Source organism: Copidosoma floridanum, unplaced genomic scaffold, assembly GCF_036245765.1.
Source record: "Copidosoma floridanum isolate Cflo_tuat_1 unplaced genomic scaffold, Cflo_Japanese_pri ptg000020l, whole genome shotgun sequence".
Taxonomy (NCBI): Eukaryota; Metazoa; Arthropoda; class Insecta; order Hymenoptera; family Encyrtidae; genus Copidosoma; species Copidosoma floridanum.
The window spans coordinates 12,938,804-12,957,729 of record NW_028321897.1 but is presented as its reverse complement, the minus strand read 5'-3'; the positions used below and the strand labels follow the sequence as shown (position 1 = coordinate 12,957,729).

General features: G+C 31.2%; 2 protein-coding genes across 2 annotated transcripts in view; one reads left to right on the top strand and one right to left on the bottom strand.

Annotated features, from left to right (window-relative positions):
* Nos (Nitric oxide synthase) overlaps window positions 1-18,926 on the top strand; it is a 2,633,257-nt gene that overhangs the window by 290,758 nt on the left and 2,323,573 nt on the right. The window lies entirely within an intron of this gene.
* On the bottom strand, window positions 14,699-15,865 carry LOC149374386 (uncharacterized). The gene has a single exon (XM_089593983.1). The coding sequence runs from the start codon at window positions 15,863-15,865 to the stop codon at window positions 14,699-14,701; it is 1,167 nt and encodes a 388-aa protein (XP_089450109.1).

Here is an 18,926-nt window from a genome sequence, read left to right as displayed (position 1 = left end):
CCTCAGTCCACAAGAGAAACTGCACCGCATGATGTAATAACTTACGTAGGCAAATTGTCACAAAAAATTAAACAACATTTGAAGAAGTTTAATATAAACATAGCTTTCTAATCAAACAAAACTTTACGAACTATCATCAAAAATAATGAAGATCAGACGGAAAAAGAAAACGAATCAGGTATTTACGAACTTAGTTGTGGTTCTTGTGATAATACATGTAGAGGAAAGACAGGTAGTGCTTTCAAGTTCAAAGAACACGAAACTGCCCTCGAAAAACAACTAGATACGTCTAGTTATGCCAATCACATTCTTAAATGTAATCATATTTACAATAACAACTTTAGGATTTTACACACATGTAACAAAGGATTCAAATTAGATGCATTAGAAGCACTAGAAATTAATCAATCAAAAGAATCTAATATCTTATTGAATGACATGTTTAATTTGAATAATTCGCCTCTACTTAATTTAGTTTTGAAGTGACCAGCATTATTAACTATATACGAACTGTATATGCATTTATGTGTGTAGGTATAAATGTTTGAATGTAAGTATGTGTATAGCCCCTGTTATCTGATTGTCAACCACTGCGCAACGTGTATGTTCTTGAGGGAGCGCTGTATATTATTAAGTCTTGATGTACATTTGTCTGACGAAGGTACTGTGATACCGAAACAGCTGTTACACGTTTTTAACGAATAAAGTGAAGATCGATAGTACATAATAAGTCTACTTTTTTATTAACTCCTTTCTTATTAAATATTTATAAACATCCTTAGTATATATGAACGAATAAAACTTATTTTTTTTAATATTGCCCTAGACGTTAATGAAAAAAAATCAACGAGTGATATGAATAAGAAATATTTTGTAAAATGAGGTGAGGAATTCTAAAAATACCTTTGTAAACGTAGTAATTCTAAACAATATCTGCAAGTACAGATTGGCTGAGTAAGGGTAATTGTACTTGGTTTCCAACAGTTCGTACCATCTTATCATGGTAAAACTTCACTAAGTTAGGTAAACACCTCTGGATAATGCTTTAGTTACACGATTATTATTTAGCACTGTTAGTTTAATCCATAGTTCTATTATATTTTTTCTCAGAAATCTCTAAGAGTGCAATAATTAGTATTAGAAATCTTGCCTGTCATATAATTTTAAAGTAATGGATGTAATGGATAAGAGATATCTGATGTTAAGTGGAAACTTTGAAAGAATTTATGATCTATATTCCCATGATAAGAAGTATTTATACCTTCCTTTGGACAATAAATGAATACTCCAGATCATTTTATTAATTGTTTTAAAGATAAATTTTTCCTACAAGTATGCATTTTAATTATCACTTATCATTCACTTACCACTACATCAAAAGTTATCGTTGGCCAATGTAAAGCTCACACTTAATCAGTCTGATGCACATGAAGTTTGAAACCCATTATTATATTGCGTACACATGAGTTTTCTATCTACTAATTTTTGTAAACCATTTATTCCTGAAAGTGTCACTATACCAATCGTGGATGTTAACAAAGAAGAAGTATACGAGTATGTTAAGTATTTAAAATTTGTTCATTCATCATCATCGATAAAGAGAATGATAGGTCAAAGTGCTAGTTAGCTCCAAAACGTGACTGTTGTGGAATCAAGCAATTCGATTCTCCATTTCATTTTTCTAGGCATATTGAAAACTTTCTAGCCAGTATTATTTTACCCTCTTTGAACTCGTCTGTGGATTTTAGAATATTGAAAAACGTTTTTTATCCTTATGTATTTCTTACGTTAGCAGTACCAGCATCCTTAGCCAAAAATCATGATCCAACATTGTATAACTGCGAAATTTTAGTTCGTACAACTCTATTATATTGTTAAAACTAGAAGTAACCGTCCCCAATTCAATGGCAGAGCAGATTTAAGTTAAAGAGGCTTTCTAGTACGATTTCTAAACCTAGACTATGTTAATTAAACAGCTAAGAACTCACTCAATCAAATTATTTAATTATCTATATCCCTTACAATGCAAAATTTTTAGATGTTATTTATTTCATCTAGTGTCTTCTAAAATATTTTTTTATGTAAAAGCTTACAGACACACTGGAAGTAACCTCATCATTGAGAAAATTGACGAATGCCGCTATAAAAGTGCACATATTCTGTAGGAACTAATAAGTTCTTTATTAACTGTACCTAAGTTTGTGGGTAAATTTGTGATCTATAATGTGGGATCTTATCCTTTAACAAGGAAGCTTCCTTTAGATATTTAAAAAGTATGCGAGTAAGTGTAATTTAAAAGCCTCTGTGATTTGATGCTTGCATCTATTTCTCAGTCAGTTATATCTTCAAGGAGAGACAACGTATCTTTTATTTTGTATAACTTATAATGTAAGGTGAATTTATACACTTTTTTACGCTCTAGTTGTCTGATAGTTTTATTTAGCCACCGTGATGATTTAGCGTCCTTTATTAGCGTGATTCACTTTTCTTGCGTGCACGAAACTTTTTTGTCTGGAGAAGTCACATTATCTCGTAAATTGTTAACAAAAATTTATAATAACTTAATAAGATTAAAAAATTTCAAAAGTTTTAGAATAACTATGTTCAATCTCAGCTTGAAAGTGCGTATCAATAATATTTAAAAGAAAATGGCCTAAGGCAGGTTAAGGTATTTTAACATTGAGAGCCCAGACAATTAAGTACACGTATGATAATAACTATAAATTCATGTCTTCTCGATAGAGGGCTTGTAGAATTTTAAAACATATACACAATATAGTAATATTGTCTAATAATCACTAAATTATTATTATACATAAGAAAAACCTTAAAAAATTACTTTTCATTTAAGAGGATGGGTGGTTAAAGTAGGTTATCAGTTCAGACAAAGTGGGTAAGCACTGCGATAAAGGGCAATCAGCTTTGTTTAGTTATTTTAACAGTTGGTGTCTAATTTAATAAGTCACCTACATTTTAAAAGACTTGCTAACGTAATAAAGCTATAATAATACCTACAAACTGTTAAATTGGTAACTAAAAAGCTTGAAAAAAAAGTGACAATATTTAAAAATTTTTTAAAACAAAGCCTTATTTGTAACATTTTTAGCTCTGTTTTCCACTTACATTGACTTGACTTTAGAAACAAATTGGAAAACATATACTTAAAAATATGAGGCAAATCAGATACCCGCTAAACAACCCAATTTATCCTATCCACTTTGCCCTAACAGACGCTTCTTATTTACACAATTTGTACATCAAAAACTTTAATGTTAAATATTTGTACTTTTGACTAAATTTAAAGATCATTAGGCTCAAATAAGTGCAACAGTTTCTAGGTGCAATAATACTGATCGTTTTTGATTCATAAGAAAACGCATACCACTAACTTTGTTATTAAAATTATGTATTTTTTAAAAAAGTGCATATAAATATGCCATACCACTGTATTATAGCTCGTTCAAATCTAAGTAATACTTGGAGGTACTTGGATAACCTTACAGTAGCCACACCTTGTCACGTTTCATCTACCAGCACACGTGCCTACCTGCTTCAGGCCACTAATCCACTCTAGACTACCTTGCTTTGTAAGTTTCTGACGTTTAGCCAACTTGAAGCTTTCTTTAAAATTCAGGCAAAAAGGTTTTCCCAGATATGTTAACACTCCATTTAAACTAATAGTTAAATTATCTGTTAACCATCGAATATCAGAATGTAACTTTTTTTTAATGTTAATAGATTTTAAATGAAAGTAATTAAATTTTTTGACATTTCACATTTAACACACAAATGCCAAAGCAGCTCAAATTTTCCTGTTAAAACTACAGTTTGTAGAACCATTGTTATACATAGCAATTAAAAGAAAGTGCCATTTTGACCAGGACTTGAACTGGAAATCCTTTATTGCCAGAAAATTGTGTTACCAGTTTCGCCATCGAGGTCTCGGTGACTCTTTTTTCAATTGCTACAATTTATACTTTTTTGGCGATTTTTTTAATCTAATGCCTTGCTCATATGGTGTGTAAGAATATTAACTGGTAACGCATTTTCCCAGCAAGATAAGAGTTCTAGGCTCAACTCCTGGTCAAGGGGCCACTTTTTTTTAATTGCTATGGATGACAATGTTTCTACAAACTGTAGTTATAACTAAGAAATTCGAGTTGCCTTGGCCATTGTGTGTGAGATGGGAAATGTTGATGAATTTAATTACTCACATTTAATACTTAACCATTGACAAATAAGAGTAAATTCTAATATTCTTACATAACATAAGTGAATTTTGTCAGTTTTTCTTCAAAATTTGTTGAAAATCAAGATAGTTGTCTCCCTGTAACTGCTTACAATACGTTACATAGTTCTTTTGCTATTTTACCTTAACTTTGCAGTAATAAAACTGTTATGTTATAATTTGTTACTGCTCATAGTTGATCATATACATCAGTGTATGGAGTCCTTAATATTTCTATTGATTTGACATTTTGATCTAATTGGTAACAGGTGTATGAAGAGCAGTATCATTACAATGACTGAATAGACTAAAATGTACAATATCTGCTATGGTCAGTTGTAGCTGAGTAAAAATAGAGCATTGAGTAACTTTTAAGACTAGCAAAGTTATGTTTTTATGCAAATTCAATTTAAAAATTACAAATAGATCTTCTTGTGCGGTACTAATAATCTTTTAAATGGATGTAAATAGTTATAAGTTGTTCTTCAATATCACTGTTTTAAACCTTACTTTAGCATGTTTTTTCTATATTTATATTTTATAATTTCAGGCAACTCAACGCTCAACCTTAAAAAAAACGGGATAAAAATTTGAAACTTATAATTATCTATGTTTCAGAGCCTTAAAAGAATATTTTTCATCAGCCTTCATACACAAACAAAGAAGTAGTCATAATTATTTTATACCTTCTTCTTAATGTAATAAAGACAGAAAACGATGAACAGCGTAAACACCATACAACTCTTTTTGGTTCATTTCAGTTTAGTAAAAGTATATGAAAACCTGTGTATAATCTATGAATGCAATTGCTACGCTTAATCTCTGACATTCCAGGTTGCTCACGCTCATTTATATGAAAAAAATTATAAATCTGCTTTGACATATGCCTTAAAAATTGGATTATTAGTAAGAATGATATAAAAATAATTTTTATTCGTAAAGAACCTTGACATGTAGATAATTTAAAAACAGAAACTGCTTCTTGTGCACAGTAAATTCCAAAGAAAAGCTCAAAACGTCTGACCCTTTTTACTAACTTGCTTGCTTACCTAAATAACCAGATTAGTTTTTGGACTGCTGTTAACGTTGCTGAACCTTAGAACGTTAACCAGGCTGTGCAGAGTACAGAAAAACCAAAGTAAGTAAATGCTGTGGAAAATATATATTACTTATAAAAAAAAGACTTAGTAATAACACTTGGTCATTGGAAAATTTACTACTATATAAAAAACGAATTAGCTCTAAAAGGTTGTGTATATGAAAGCTGAATGAGGCAGAGAAAATCTTACTATTATATAATGTGACAGCGTTTGTTTATATGTTTGCAAAAATCTAAGACTTACTAAACCAACTGATCGCAAATCCTTACAGAAATTTAATATAACTTAATGTGTCATAGACTATTTATATTAACGATTGTTCAAATAAAAATGTTTTTACCGCTACTTATAAAAACTAACCACGAATTAGCTATATAAGGAAGTCTTAACGTTTGACCACTAGAGGACAAGTTGCTATGCTTACAAGAATACTTTACATTAACTAAACCACTACTGCGACCGATTTCATGAAGTAACTGTAATAAGTAAGAGTTTGCAGAAGGTTTCAGTAACGTGTGACTCGCACATTAGCACATAGTCAGTGTTAAGTGACAACACATCTTATGAAATTTGATCATTCCTGAGCGAGTATTATGTGGGAAAAGTCCTTCAATACATGATAATGGTTGAATTTGGCAGTTTTTCTTGTTTTCTCAGCTTCTCCTTCATTTAAACTGAAAAGTGTTTTGTTTTTTTTTAATTGTACAGTTAAGATAAATACGATATTAAGATTTGTCTTACCACATATTCTCAAAATATTTTCTGATTCTTCAGAGTCCAAATCAAATTTTTGTGGCATTAAAACTTCTTTTAACTCACTTTAATCTTATTATTTATTTGTATTATTTTTGCTACTGGTTGATTAACTTTGATCTTCATTTTTAAGTTATGTTCTTCTTTCTATTCTGAAAATGCTATAATGCTAAAATCAAGATTGTCTTCCAAGACTACTGCTGCATAGTTGGTGATATCTAGACGACTGGACAAAAGTTTAGATGATCTGAACTCAAAGTTCTCAAATGAAAATATCAGCTGCTAATAGACACGTTAGAGATATTTATCCTGTTCCAGGGCGTTTGTTACAGCAAGGAGTCTGGTTCTCTTCTTAAAGATATAGCTCATTATCCGTGCAATTCAACAGCCCCTTACAACAGTTATCTTATAGTAAAAGGAACGCACGGTACTTTTCAGCATAATCTAATTTTCTCACTTTTTACAGCATATTATTTGAAAAAATAAGCTGCATGGATTCCGAGCAAATATATTTTAAATAAAAAGATTTTTGTTCTGAGAAGTGTCAGAAATAAATGAAAAATTTTTAACTGGAAACCTAATACATGATGTGTTAAGACACTGTGGTAATACATCCAGTGAGTCTTGGCCAAATAGGGGGGGGGGGGCTGCTAGCAGTTTATAAAGCTAAACTAGTTGCACAAGGTTTTTCGTAAATTCCTGGAAAAAACTGCGATCAACTTTTTTTCTTGTAAATAAGAAGCAGAATATGGAATATGATTCTTCAAAAAATACAGAACTTGTCCTATTTGTAAATAATGCGTGCGTGTGTATATTTTAAAACGGGTATCTCATCTTCTTGTCTTGTTAATTCTCGTTAATAGTATTTAAATCTTCATAAACTATGCCTATTTTTCTATATTTGCTAAGTTCGTTCAAGTCAAACATGCAAGAGTTATTCACAATTGAGGATTATCAACAAGTTCAAAGATTTTTGGATACAAACAATAATGTCAACTATCTTAATAAAGTTATCAAGTTAGATCAGCAGGACAATATAAATGCAGTTTAAAAAAAATTGAGCATAGCAGATGGCAAAACTGAAACTAAACCTTGAAACCGAGGAATTTCTGCAGATGTTTTCAACAATTTACTAAATAATAAAACACTTAATTAAAAAAGAAGAATTAATTATAAACTCCATAAAAGTGCTATAGGCTGCTTACTCTTAATAAGTCAGTGTACTCTACCGTACATTGCTTATGCAGGTAATCCTGTAAGTAAGTTTTGTAAATCATACACAGTGGAACACGCAATTAGACTGAAGCATATACTGAGATATTTAAAGAAAATATTAAAATTCAAAGTAACGTTTATAGAAAAAGCTTTGACCGACTAAAAGGTGGACTGTAACGCAAGCTAGGCTTTATTCTAGAAAGGCAGAAGATTCGTCTTAAGATATATAGTTACAAAACGAGAAAGACTCACTAGCTAATGCACGTAAACGCAACACGTAGTTCTACTTTTGAATACAGAAACTGTATACATTTCTCTAAACACTGTAAGGAAGGGGGCTCTGTGGATTCTAAGACTAGCATGAAAACTGTATATTTGACAACTAGAACCTTGTACAGTTTAATCTGGTAGTAATCTCTCTTGTAGAGAATGATATCTATAGAAAAAAAAGTTAGGATATAAATATACCTTATTATTTTATTTAAAATAGAATTTAAAATAAGGAAATTTAAATTTTATTTGTGGCATCAATAATAATAATTGCTTATTGATTTTCTAAGAAAAATTATCTAGATACAAACAATAATTTGGTTTATAAAATATCTTTAAATCTTAAGTGAAAGTATCGTAAAAAATTGTGGTTGTTGTTACATCGGTTGGTATAATAGTTAACTTTTTAATGCTTAGCCTTATCCAGTTTCTACAAATTTATTGATAAATTTTTTAGTTTGAGCATTTCAATAACAGAAATTATATAAGATATTTAGTTTTAATTTATTGTTACTCATTCAATATATACTTAATATATGAAGGAATGCGTATTCTTATTACAGTGAACTTGTGTCATAATAAATATGTTGATGGACACGTAAGTGCGTCATAGAGAGGTATGTTAGTCAAATTGGTTTTTCATACAGTCAGCGTAAAGGCCCATAGCATTAGAAATACAATATGAAACTTTTAATGGTAAACTTTTTACTGCGTACGTGAAACTGTATTTTTTTTTTATTGTTGGTATTAGTTTTTATGACACAAAAGCTAAATTACCCTGACTACTTTAATTTTTGTAATAGTTTTAACAAAAAGTTCTCCTTTTTATATAATACTGTAGTGCCTGCACCTTTCATCTTATTTAATAATAATTTAAATTTACCAACAAATATAAATTCTTTTAACTAATCTTTCAAATCTATTTTTTCCAGTTTATTACGACATATTATCTGCAGTCTGTTAGATTTTTTTAGGTATAACTCATCAAACTTATCAGTAATCTCAAATGCCGTGTCCAAGTAACTAACAAAATCAAGCTGCTTATTTAAAACATAATTGTACGTATACTTTCTAGCTTTTAAATCTTTCGCGGCCTACTCATTCTCTTTATCTGTTGATACAATATTTTTGTTTGTTATTCCTGCACATTGTATTAGTTAAAAAACTCAGCATTATTTCCTTTATTAGTATGCATGACCTTAACCAGCAGATTCTAGCATCTAATATTCAGCTATTTAGAAATTGCTTATTTCCTAAATTTGTGGATGCTTTGTCAGAGCATTAGGTGTGAGCAGAACTGTGCGCTTAAAGTTATTTGGAGATGTCACCCAGAGTCTAGCTCTTTCACATCAGTAAATGCTGGTGTAGATATACAATATATCCAATAGAGAGCATGAGTATCTTTCTATTTCATTAAAAGTTTAACGTTAAAAACGCCGGTTATGTTAATATTAAACAAAAAATTATTATTATCAAAGATTATTCTTGCTTCAGAGTATAATACACTTTTTAGTTAAAGATTGCGTTTTACTAAAGAACAGCACATGAGTCGAATTAACGCAAAATTAGTCATTTTGTGATTAAGTAACGAGTACGTTACATAAATGTATTACACAAGCGAAAAATTTTCTTACTTAATTTTATTTAAAATAGAAAATAAAAAAATTATAAAGAGAATTTAAACAACACAGCAAGGGGTATTAATGGGTCATGGGACCTACGGTAAGAACGAAGTTCTTTAAACATAAGATGAGTATGGACACAATTTCTCAGGTAACAAGGGGGTCGCCAGACCCACAGAAAGAACGAAGCTCTGTAAACGTAAGTTCTGTATTCATGTTGTTTACTGAAAACAAAAACTTAAAAAACGAATAAAAAAAAAAAAAAAAAACAATAGTTTAGTACTCACGATGGTTAAACTTCGTGAGAATGTCGTGCATAAATACAGTACTCATGAAGTTCAACCATCGTAAGTACTAAACGATTGTTTTTTTTTTAATTTATTCGTTTTTCAAGTTTTTGTTTTAGTAAACAACATGAATACAGTACTTACGTTAACAGAGCTTCGCTCTTTGTGTGGGTCTGGTGACCTTCTTGTTACCTGAGAAATTGTGTCTATACTCATCTCATGTTTAAAGAACTTCGTTCTTACCGAGGGTCCCATGACTAATTCATACCCCCTGGTTTGTTGTCTTAATTTTCTTCATAATTTTATCATTTGTTTTTTCCTTTTTTTAATTTCTTGTTTTATTTTTTTCTTTATTTCTTGTTTTTTTTTTCTTATTTCTTTTTTTATTTTTTCATATTTCATTTGATAACATTTGTTTCTCATTTTCTTGTATTTCCTTTATTGGATTCCTTTTTTTTATTTTCATATTTAATCTTTTCTATTCATTCCCTTTTTTAACTACATTTTTTTTATTCCATTGTATTTATTCATGTCTTTTATAAATTTATTTTATTTTATTTTCATATATCATTTTATTAATTAAAAAAAAAACTTTTGTTTTTACTTTTATTTTTGCGATTTTATAGCTCGCTAATACAATTTCTGTCTTATTTTTATATAATTACTCAATGACATTTTGCCATTATTTGTTTATTAAATTCAAAATAAGTGCCTTTAAAAACCATTAAAATGATATGAAACTTAAAATATATTTATGTAATGATCTTGCATAATTCATTTATGATTGATTCAATGAATTACTTTATTTATGTAACTATCTGATATTGTAACATAATTAGTTTGTTGAATTTAAAATAAGTGCCTTTCAAAACTATTGATACGTTCTTTAACTGTATTCTACATGTTTATTTGTCTATTTTTTTATTTACTTTTTTTTTTTTTAGATGTATTATCTAGGAAACAAATACATAATTTATTATATATTAAATGTATTATCAGTTAAAGCATATAAAAATGGAATATTATAGTTACGAACCAAACAATAAGTACAAGAAACCGAGCTTACATAGTTGGCAGTGCTCGTAGCAGAGTGGGTAAGGTACTGTACTCACATGCAGGAGGTCGAGGGTTCAAATCTCTTTATTGGAAAGGGTTCTTTTTTTTTCCAGAATTGTAAAAGAAAAAATTCAAAGTCAAATAAAAAATGTTGTGGAAAAATAAAATCAAAATTTGTTTACAAATTAATTGCTTGGAAGTGTGAGGGGGAATGGTGGGCAAAGGTGTGCAGAAGAGTAACACGGCACGGTTGGCAGATATACATTTATAGTGGGGGGAGGGTAAGTGTGTAGAGAACAGTAGGTGAGGGGCAAGGGGGAAAAATTGAGAGAAAAAGACTTCGGATAAACCACTTCCGTTTAATAAGAAAAGTCTGTGGGTTTTAAAATTCCAGCCTTCCCAGTACGTGACATAAAGAACTTCGTTCTGAAATTTAAGCCTACTTCTACGAGTCTCCTGGATGAGAAGTTGTATTGTAACGTTTCGTTTTTAACCTATGTTTTCAGACCAACGTTGAGCCATTCTGAATGTAACACACTCAAACACTTCTGACAGACAAATATCTCTGACATTTTTAACTACACTGACCTAATACACTCTTAAACACCTCTGCTTTGCTCTGCTTAGCTCTCAAGATAATAATTCTTGATCTATAAGGCTCTGCTGTAGACTGTCCATCGAAAAGCGAACAATTCAATACAAGAAATAATTTTGACACACTTTTTAGACTTACACAATAACATACGCATAAGTAAATAGTTTTTTTCTAGGTAACCAGTATACTCATTTACGTCTAATAAGCCTTACAAAAATTGATGCAACCACTATCACTCAATTATAATATTCACAGATTTAGACACACTTACCTACCGAGTCTAGTTATGCGTGCACGCTTGCACACAGACACAAATCCTTATGCATGCAACTAAGGAAACAACGAGTTTTGTTATAACAACAACCCAACTCAGTTGCAAGAATATCAAAACACCATGCAACACTTTCAACAGTATAATAGTTGGAGCAGCGATTCGGTGACCAGAGTATGCACAGCACTTTATGTTTATTTTATGGCATAAAGTTTTACCGTACTAGATTTCTGGTCATACTAACTCATCTTTAAATACTTAAAAAACTCTAAGTACTTAGACTCACATACAGTTACACATACTCTACAATGTCCAACCTTAATAAATAAATGACTAATTGCTGACAGATCTCTTGAAGCTGAGTCCCATGAAGACTTAATAGTTTCGTGCTAAAACTCTTTAGTTGTGAATTCATCCTCCTCTTCAAGTTTTATTGGCAGATTAATAGTTTGCCAGATATTTGCAGTATAACAAATTGAAAATGGGCACGGATGTGGAATATAAAAATCTTTATCATAAAAAGGAGTTGCAATACATGTGTATATATGTCACACACTAATAAAATTTTGCATCAATGATGGTGTATCCGAAAACATATTACAAAAAACGGATTGTTTATGATTACATAAATCTGGGTACTAGACGGTACTGAAATTTGCTTTTTTGATGAAAGAGAAAATTTGCAAGAAAGTATAAAAATAGTAATGAACTATAGAATAGTTTTTTTGTTACTCTAAAATTTCATTCCAAACGATATTTTTATTTTTTAATTTGTTGTCTGATTCAATTTGGACAAAAATTTGTTTTGGGTATCTACATCTAGACAATGCAACATATAATTGCGCATAAAAAAATAATGGTTTTCTAAGGTATAATCCTAAGGCATCAAAACTTTGACCTTGAGATTTATTGATAGTCATAGAAAAAAGCTAAGGTAAATGGAAATTGTTTTCTGTACAATATAAATGGTAGCGAAAAAGAATTGTTAGTTAGTAGTGTTATTCTGAGAATAAAGACTTTATTTCCTTTTTTTCACCTGTGACTATTTCAGCTTTGATGTTGTATTTAAATAATTTTGTAATTTGTAATTTTGTACCGTTGCAAAGTCCTTCAGATATGTTTAAGTTTTGTATTAACATAACAATAGCGTTAATTTTTAAATTCAATTTATGTGGAGGAAGACCTTCTTTAAAACTATTTAAATATTCTGTAGGGTAATTAATATAAATATTATAATCTGATTTATCTACTCCTTTGTAAGTTGCTTTATCAATACTATAGTACGTTACTAATCTTCCTACCATATTGTTTGAAATTTTTTTGTTCAAAAAATGAGTGTATTCATTGTGAGGTGTTAATATAGCTTTACTTATAAAAGAATCATTATTATTAAAAATTTTAGAACATACATCATTTGTTTTCCATGTCTGAGGGATTATAAAAGAATTAAATTTTGCCTTCTCCTATATTCAGTAGCAATAAAGAAAATTTTTTATAAATTAAACGTATATTATTTTTTAAATAAAAAATATGAAATAAAGGCCAAAAATTGAAAAATTTTATGTTTTCTTGAGCAATAGTAATTTTGCTTTTGTTTCTTACTACTAGGAGAATGTGACGAAAGTCTTAACCTAAAATTATTATTTTATTTCCAAAAGGCTTATTACTACTAGATAAATCTTTTAAAGTCCTATCAACGATTTCTAACGCTTTCTAACGCTATAACACAATAAAAGGGGGGGTTGGCGCTCGGAGCGCGCAGGGGGGTCGAGCCCTACTAGTATGTGTATATATATATATGTCCTTGTCGCGAAAACCTATGGATACTTTACAATGCTTAGCAAAGAGTAAGGGCGAGGAGCTTTCGGCTATGTAAACCAAGGAATGTGGTTAAATACCCCCGTGACAATAAATACAATTAAATCAACGGATGATTACAAATACTTAAAGAGAGAAATTTTAACACTTTCACGTTTAAGACATCCAAACCTGATTTCATTGATGGCTGTATCTGCAGATCCGATGAACTGTTTTATCATAACAGAATTATTTATAAGTCAAAGTTTAAGACAAGTACTGTTTAATCCCGTCACAAAAAGATCATTTAATTTGACGAGAGAGAAAAAACTTATTATAGCACAAAAAATCAGTATGGCTGTTAGTTTCATTCATGATTTGACACCTAGTGTCATTCATAAAGATATCAAGCCTGAGAATATACTTGTCAATGAAGCTTGTGAGGTGAAACTAATTGATTTTGGGCTAAGTCGATTCGAAGGACTACATTCGGAGCTAAATTCAACTGTAGGCTCGCACCCGAAAGGTACGACTTTGTACTTATCACCCGAGATCATTGTTGACAAGCAGTCTCATTCAGTAAAATCTGATGTATGGGCACTGGGCTGTGTGATTGTTGAGATCTTCTCAGAAAAATCAATTTGGACTGTATCAAACAATGATATGATGTGTGGTCTGTTTAATACATTAAGAGCTATAATGATTCAAAAAAAAAACCCGATATGAGTTATGTACCCAAGGATTTTAAAAAAATATTATTAAAATGTTTTGATTATTGGCCAGACAGTCGACCAAAAGCAAGTACAGTACTAGATGTAATGAAATGTTCCGATTCCGATTTTTCAGATGAAAACTAATTAGCATAAAAAATGAGTCGTTTTAATGTTATACTGTGATACTATGATAATAGTTAGTTAAGTTTACCGTTAAATTAAAATTCTAGTGGACAACCAGTCAGTTAGACTATATGTTAATGAAAGTAAAGTATGCTGGTTGTAAGAATGTTGGTTAATACATGCACATTATAAAGAGACAATGTAATGTTTTTAGACAAGTATTGTCGGTTAAATAATTGTTTGTACCTGTGTAACATTTAAATTTATGTAAGGATCGAAAGGATTGTTGGTTATAGTGTTAAAAAAAAAATTCATTAATAACATATATTGTTTCAGTAAAGTAGTTACATTTCAACAGATCTCATCTGTAATACATGTGTTCGCATGATAAACAAAATGACAAATAAAATAAAATTTATTTTTACAACACAATTCACACTATATTATTTGAAAATATCTAATACACAAAAACAAACTGCAACCTGTCATCCCTCTGTTTAGAGACTTGGCCATCCTTGGCCCCAAGCTTATTTTTTGAAATTTACACTACTATAGTTATGGAAAAAAAAACCATTAAAATGATTGACACTATTATTACTAACTTGCTACTACTTCACTGATATATAACACATGTATAGCTATTGTTTGAACCACTACAATAAAGGTTATCACAAATCTTCTGTATGATGGTTTCTTACAGCCTCCAGTACTTTCTTGTATAAGTCAAGGGCTTCTTTGGTATTTTTTGGAATACTGTGATTGGGTACTAAAATATTGATCAGTTCTTTGATAAGGGGACTAATTAGAGTTGGTTTGGATGTACATTTATCTATCAATTCTTGCACTACTTGCACATCTACACTTTTTTTGTAGTCTTTATCCTGATTCCTCTCTGGCAAGCGAAACATAACATAGGGTCTTCCTCCCACGTTATTACAAACTTTTTGTTTTCTCACAGTATGTTCATTCCACATTTCCTTGGTAAATTGCAAATCAGCTTGTATGAGATGTCCAAAACAATACTGTAAACATTGAATGTGAAGTTTTGAACCATCAAATAAATTTATTGCTTGCATGCCTTTGAAAAATTGTATGTAGTAATCTGCAAAATTTTGACGCATTTTCCCCCAATAAGATTCAATTCTCTGATTCCTAGTACTTGTACCTTTGATGTAACTGTTTTTCCCAGCTAGTTTATCACTATGTGCACTTCGTAGAGAAATTTGAAGAGATTCAATAAGAACATTTTCAGTTTCTTTATCAGACCGGATCATTGATGGTAAAAAACCAATTCTCTCCACTGTTGACAAATAATAATAAGCTGTTACTTGTGGGTCGTTGTTTGTGTTGGAAACTTCAAGCCATAGTAGCATTCTGGAGTATCCATCAATACATCCATGGATAGGAAAACCAAACTGCTTCAATTTATCGTACCCATCCAGGTGCCACAAGTAATTTGGCCCTGGATTTAGGTACTCTCTACGATGCAATTCATTACCAAACCTTTCTTTGATTCCTTCTGGATCTGCTATTTTCAGTATCTGATAAACTGTCTCCATTTTTACGTTCAGATTGTATTTTTTTTTTAATTTTTGCCACAGCGCCCTGTACCCAACATTGTAGCCTGATGAATTTAATTTCTCAACTACAGCCACACAAATATCACGCAAATTACTTTCTGTTATGTTTCTCCTCTTCAATTCCAACTTCTCCAAAGTTCTCTTCACTTTTATTAATGGCACAGTAACTTCAAAGTCTTTTTCGAGCAAAGCTTTTATTTCTGCTTGAGAACAGTTTTTTTCAAAATATTTCTTCACGTTTTCTTCGAAACTCATGATTAATTTTTTAATTATGAACAGTAATAAGTAAAACCCAATTAAGATGTTGTAAACAAAAGAATAGGTTAGCTTTTACTAAATTATAATGTGCCTTAAGCTCATAAAACAATACGTCGTGTAGGAGCGTAACGCAGCGCAACGAACCATCGATACATTGTAGACAGACTCCTAAAACAGGAGCAAGCAGCACAGCGCGCAAGTGCGCTTCCTTAGGTGGAGCAAGCACATTTTTTGCTTCCGTATGTGCTCGCGCAACATGGAGCGCGCATGAGCCATACGGGCTTCCGTACTCACGATATCTTGCTCAAGCAATGGCCGCTGCCACTGCTGCGGCCACGTATCTCCTCTCGCAGTTACTCTCATACATAGCAGCTGCTGTGTCTCGGTAGTCGCGTTCGCACTTTCCTTGTCCTTTTCTGCTGGTGCTGCTGTGTCTCTGCACCTCAACTGTTTGTCCGTTGGCGTCCTCGTCCCCTCCTCTCAGCGTGTATACAGCTCCTGAAAAACAAACAGTTCGGAGAAGCGTCAAATTAATGCTCTTTGTATACACGTTGCATCAGCGAGAGCATTTTAGAATATAGTGGCCATTTTGCCTCGTTACAGTTTCACTACTTAAATTAACTATGTATTTGTTTTATTGTTACATCCCGAGTTAATACGAATTATATTATAACTGACAGCTTTCCGTCCGTCAAATTTAGATAAGACATATTGTGAATACAAAGCAAGCTTATATGACAAGAGAAGCTCATACGTCGCTTACGTGTGTGCGTGTATGTATAAGCTTTAAGGTAAATTCTTTATAATATGCTGACATAAAATACGGCCAGCCTTGTTGTAAAAATGTATGTATGTATAAACAAAAAGTTACTTGCTTATTAGTTGTTCAATTTTCAAAATGTATTCTAAATTAAAATTTGTAATTTACGCATTGCTTCATTATATTAAAATTTAATTGTAAAATCCTCAGAAAAATTAATTTCAAAATTTGTAAGCTTTCAGTGGACTTTTGACTTTCGCGACTCATGGGTGTTGGCTAAGGCCACTCGAGTGCGTATTGAGAGCATCAATAGTATCGGACTATGCTAAAGAGCGAGGTACAGCAAAGGAGGCCAGCTGATAGTGGTTCCGGCGATAGCCGAGAAAACAGAAGTTGCAACATTCTATAGGCCACGAACTCATTCGTGTATTTTAAGAAAATACTAAATGTTACCAAACTAAGCATTAGAAAACTCCAAAGCAGCAATAACAACAATTAGTGACAGATATGAGTTACTTATTAGTCATAAAATTTACGCTTAACCTTCTTAGAGTCACCGGATTGAATTGTATTTAAAAGATCAAATAATTATTAATTTGCTTGAATCAAGAAATACATAAATTCAAACTACCGATATTACTTACATTAAGATTATTATTCATTTAAAAATAACCAATAAAGCTCACGAGCATAATTCTAAAAGACCCATGAATTACACTTTAATAAAACAGTTAAGACTTTACTCTAAATGAGTCATAAAAAGTCTGGTTACAACAAATTGGCATCCCTTATGGGGACGTTAAATTTTAGTTCTGTTAAAAAAAAAAAAAAAGGAGAGAGAAAGAAAAAAATTACTATTGTTAATAAAATGAATTATACATGAATACATAAGCAAAAAGAAATAGTTAATAAATAAAAATGCCTAAGAATAGTAGAGAAAAGTCGTTAGTAGATGACTCTCTTAAACAACAGTTTTCAAATGTTTTACAAGGATAAGGTATGACTAATTCAATAATGCGCATAAATCAAGCTTCTCAACATATACCTTTTTATGACGGATACTCGACACCCTTGAAAGATTTTTTACAAGATGTAGAAAATGTACGAACTGTTATAACAGCTGCTCAAAAATCTATGTACATCTACACAGTTATTTCTAGACTTAACGGCAAAGCTTTAGAGAGTCTGGTAATTCTTACTTTTGCATTAATTGATCACTTAAAAAAATATTTAAAACAAGAATTGTCACTGACCAAATCGTATTATGTATACATTACAGAACTTTTAAATACTACAATGAAACAAAGCTAAGCAGTTAAAAATTTTGACCATAGAATAATTTCTCTTACAGAAACGATATTAACAGCCCTTTTGACTAAATTTAATGATGAGAAACTCAAGACAACACAAAAACCGCAACTTTTAAAATTAGTGCTACAAACGTTTATTAATGGTTTATCTGACTCGTGAAAATTAAGTACAGCACTTTTAAAACCCAAATATATCCATGAAGCCTTAGAAGCTGTTTCACTTACTGAACGCACTTGCCCACCAGTATACAATCAGGCCAAGTATGTTTGCAAGGCCGTACCCATGACCTCTACGTCTACGACTCCTGAATCTTCGGTACAGAACGTTACAGAAATTCCTGTACCTGTCTCTACTCAGTTCGACCACCAAAAAAACGTTAGTTTTAATAAACTACTGACCCACAATAAGAATTCTTTCTCGCATATCTACGATAAAAATGATGTCAAGATGACTCAGTCAAAATTCGACGAGTATGGTCAAAAAATTTCTTATCCTGCACTTAGCTACGCACCTCAACGACGGTCAAGTACTCCACCAAAAATCTGTACACCACCCCATTTGTGAAATAATTAACCTAATCACTATTATTACCCTCTAAATTTCCAAGAATTTCCATATTTTTAACCACCACCCTTTTATCCACCTCACTAGTGACAAATGTATTATCCTTATCCTCATACTGAAAGCTATGCTTACCATCAACAAGCTTCATTTCAATACTACAACCAAGAACAATACTTAAATTATAATTAAGAACGATACCAAGTCTTTTGCACTCACTTCTCAGAAAACGAGGACGAGACTCGCACGTTGGACGCGACTGCGAGTTTGAATCTGATGACGCATCCAAAATCAACAATGTCAATGAGATATACAGAGCCTTTTGAGCCAAAACAATAGAAAGTTTACCAACAGTTAAATTACATTGCAAAACATTTCGGAAAGATTCAGAAATTTTCATATTAGATGTAGGCACAGAAGTAAATG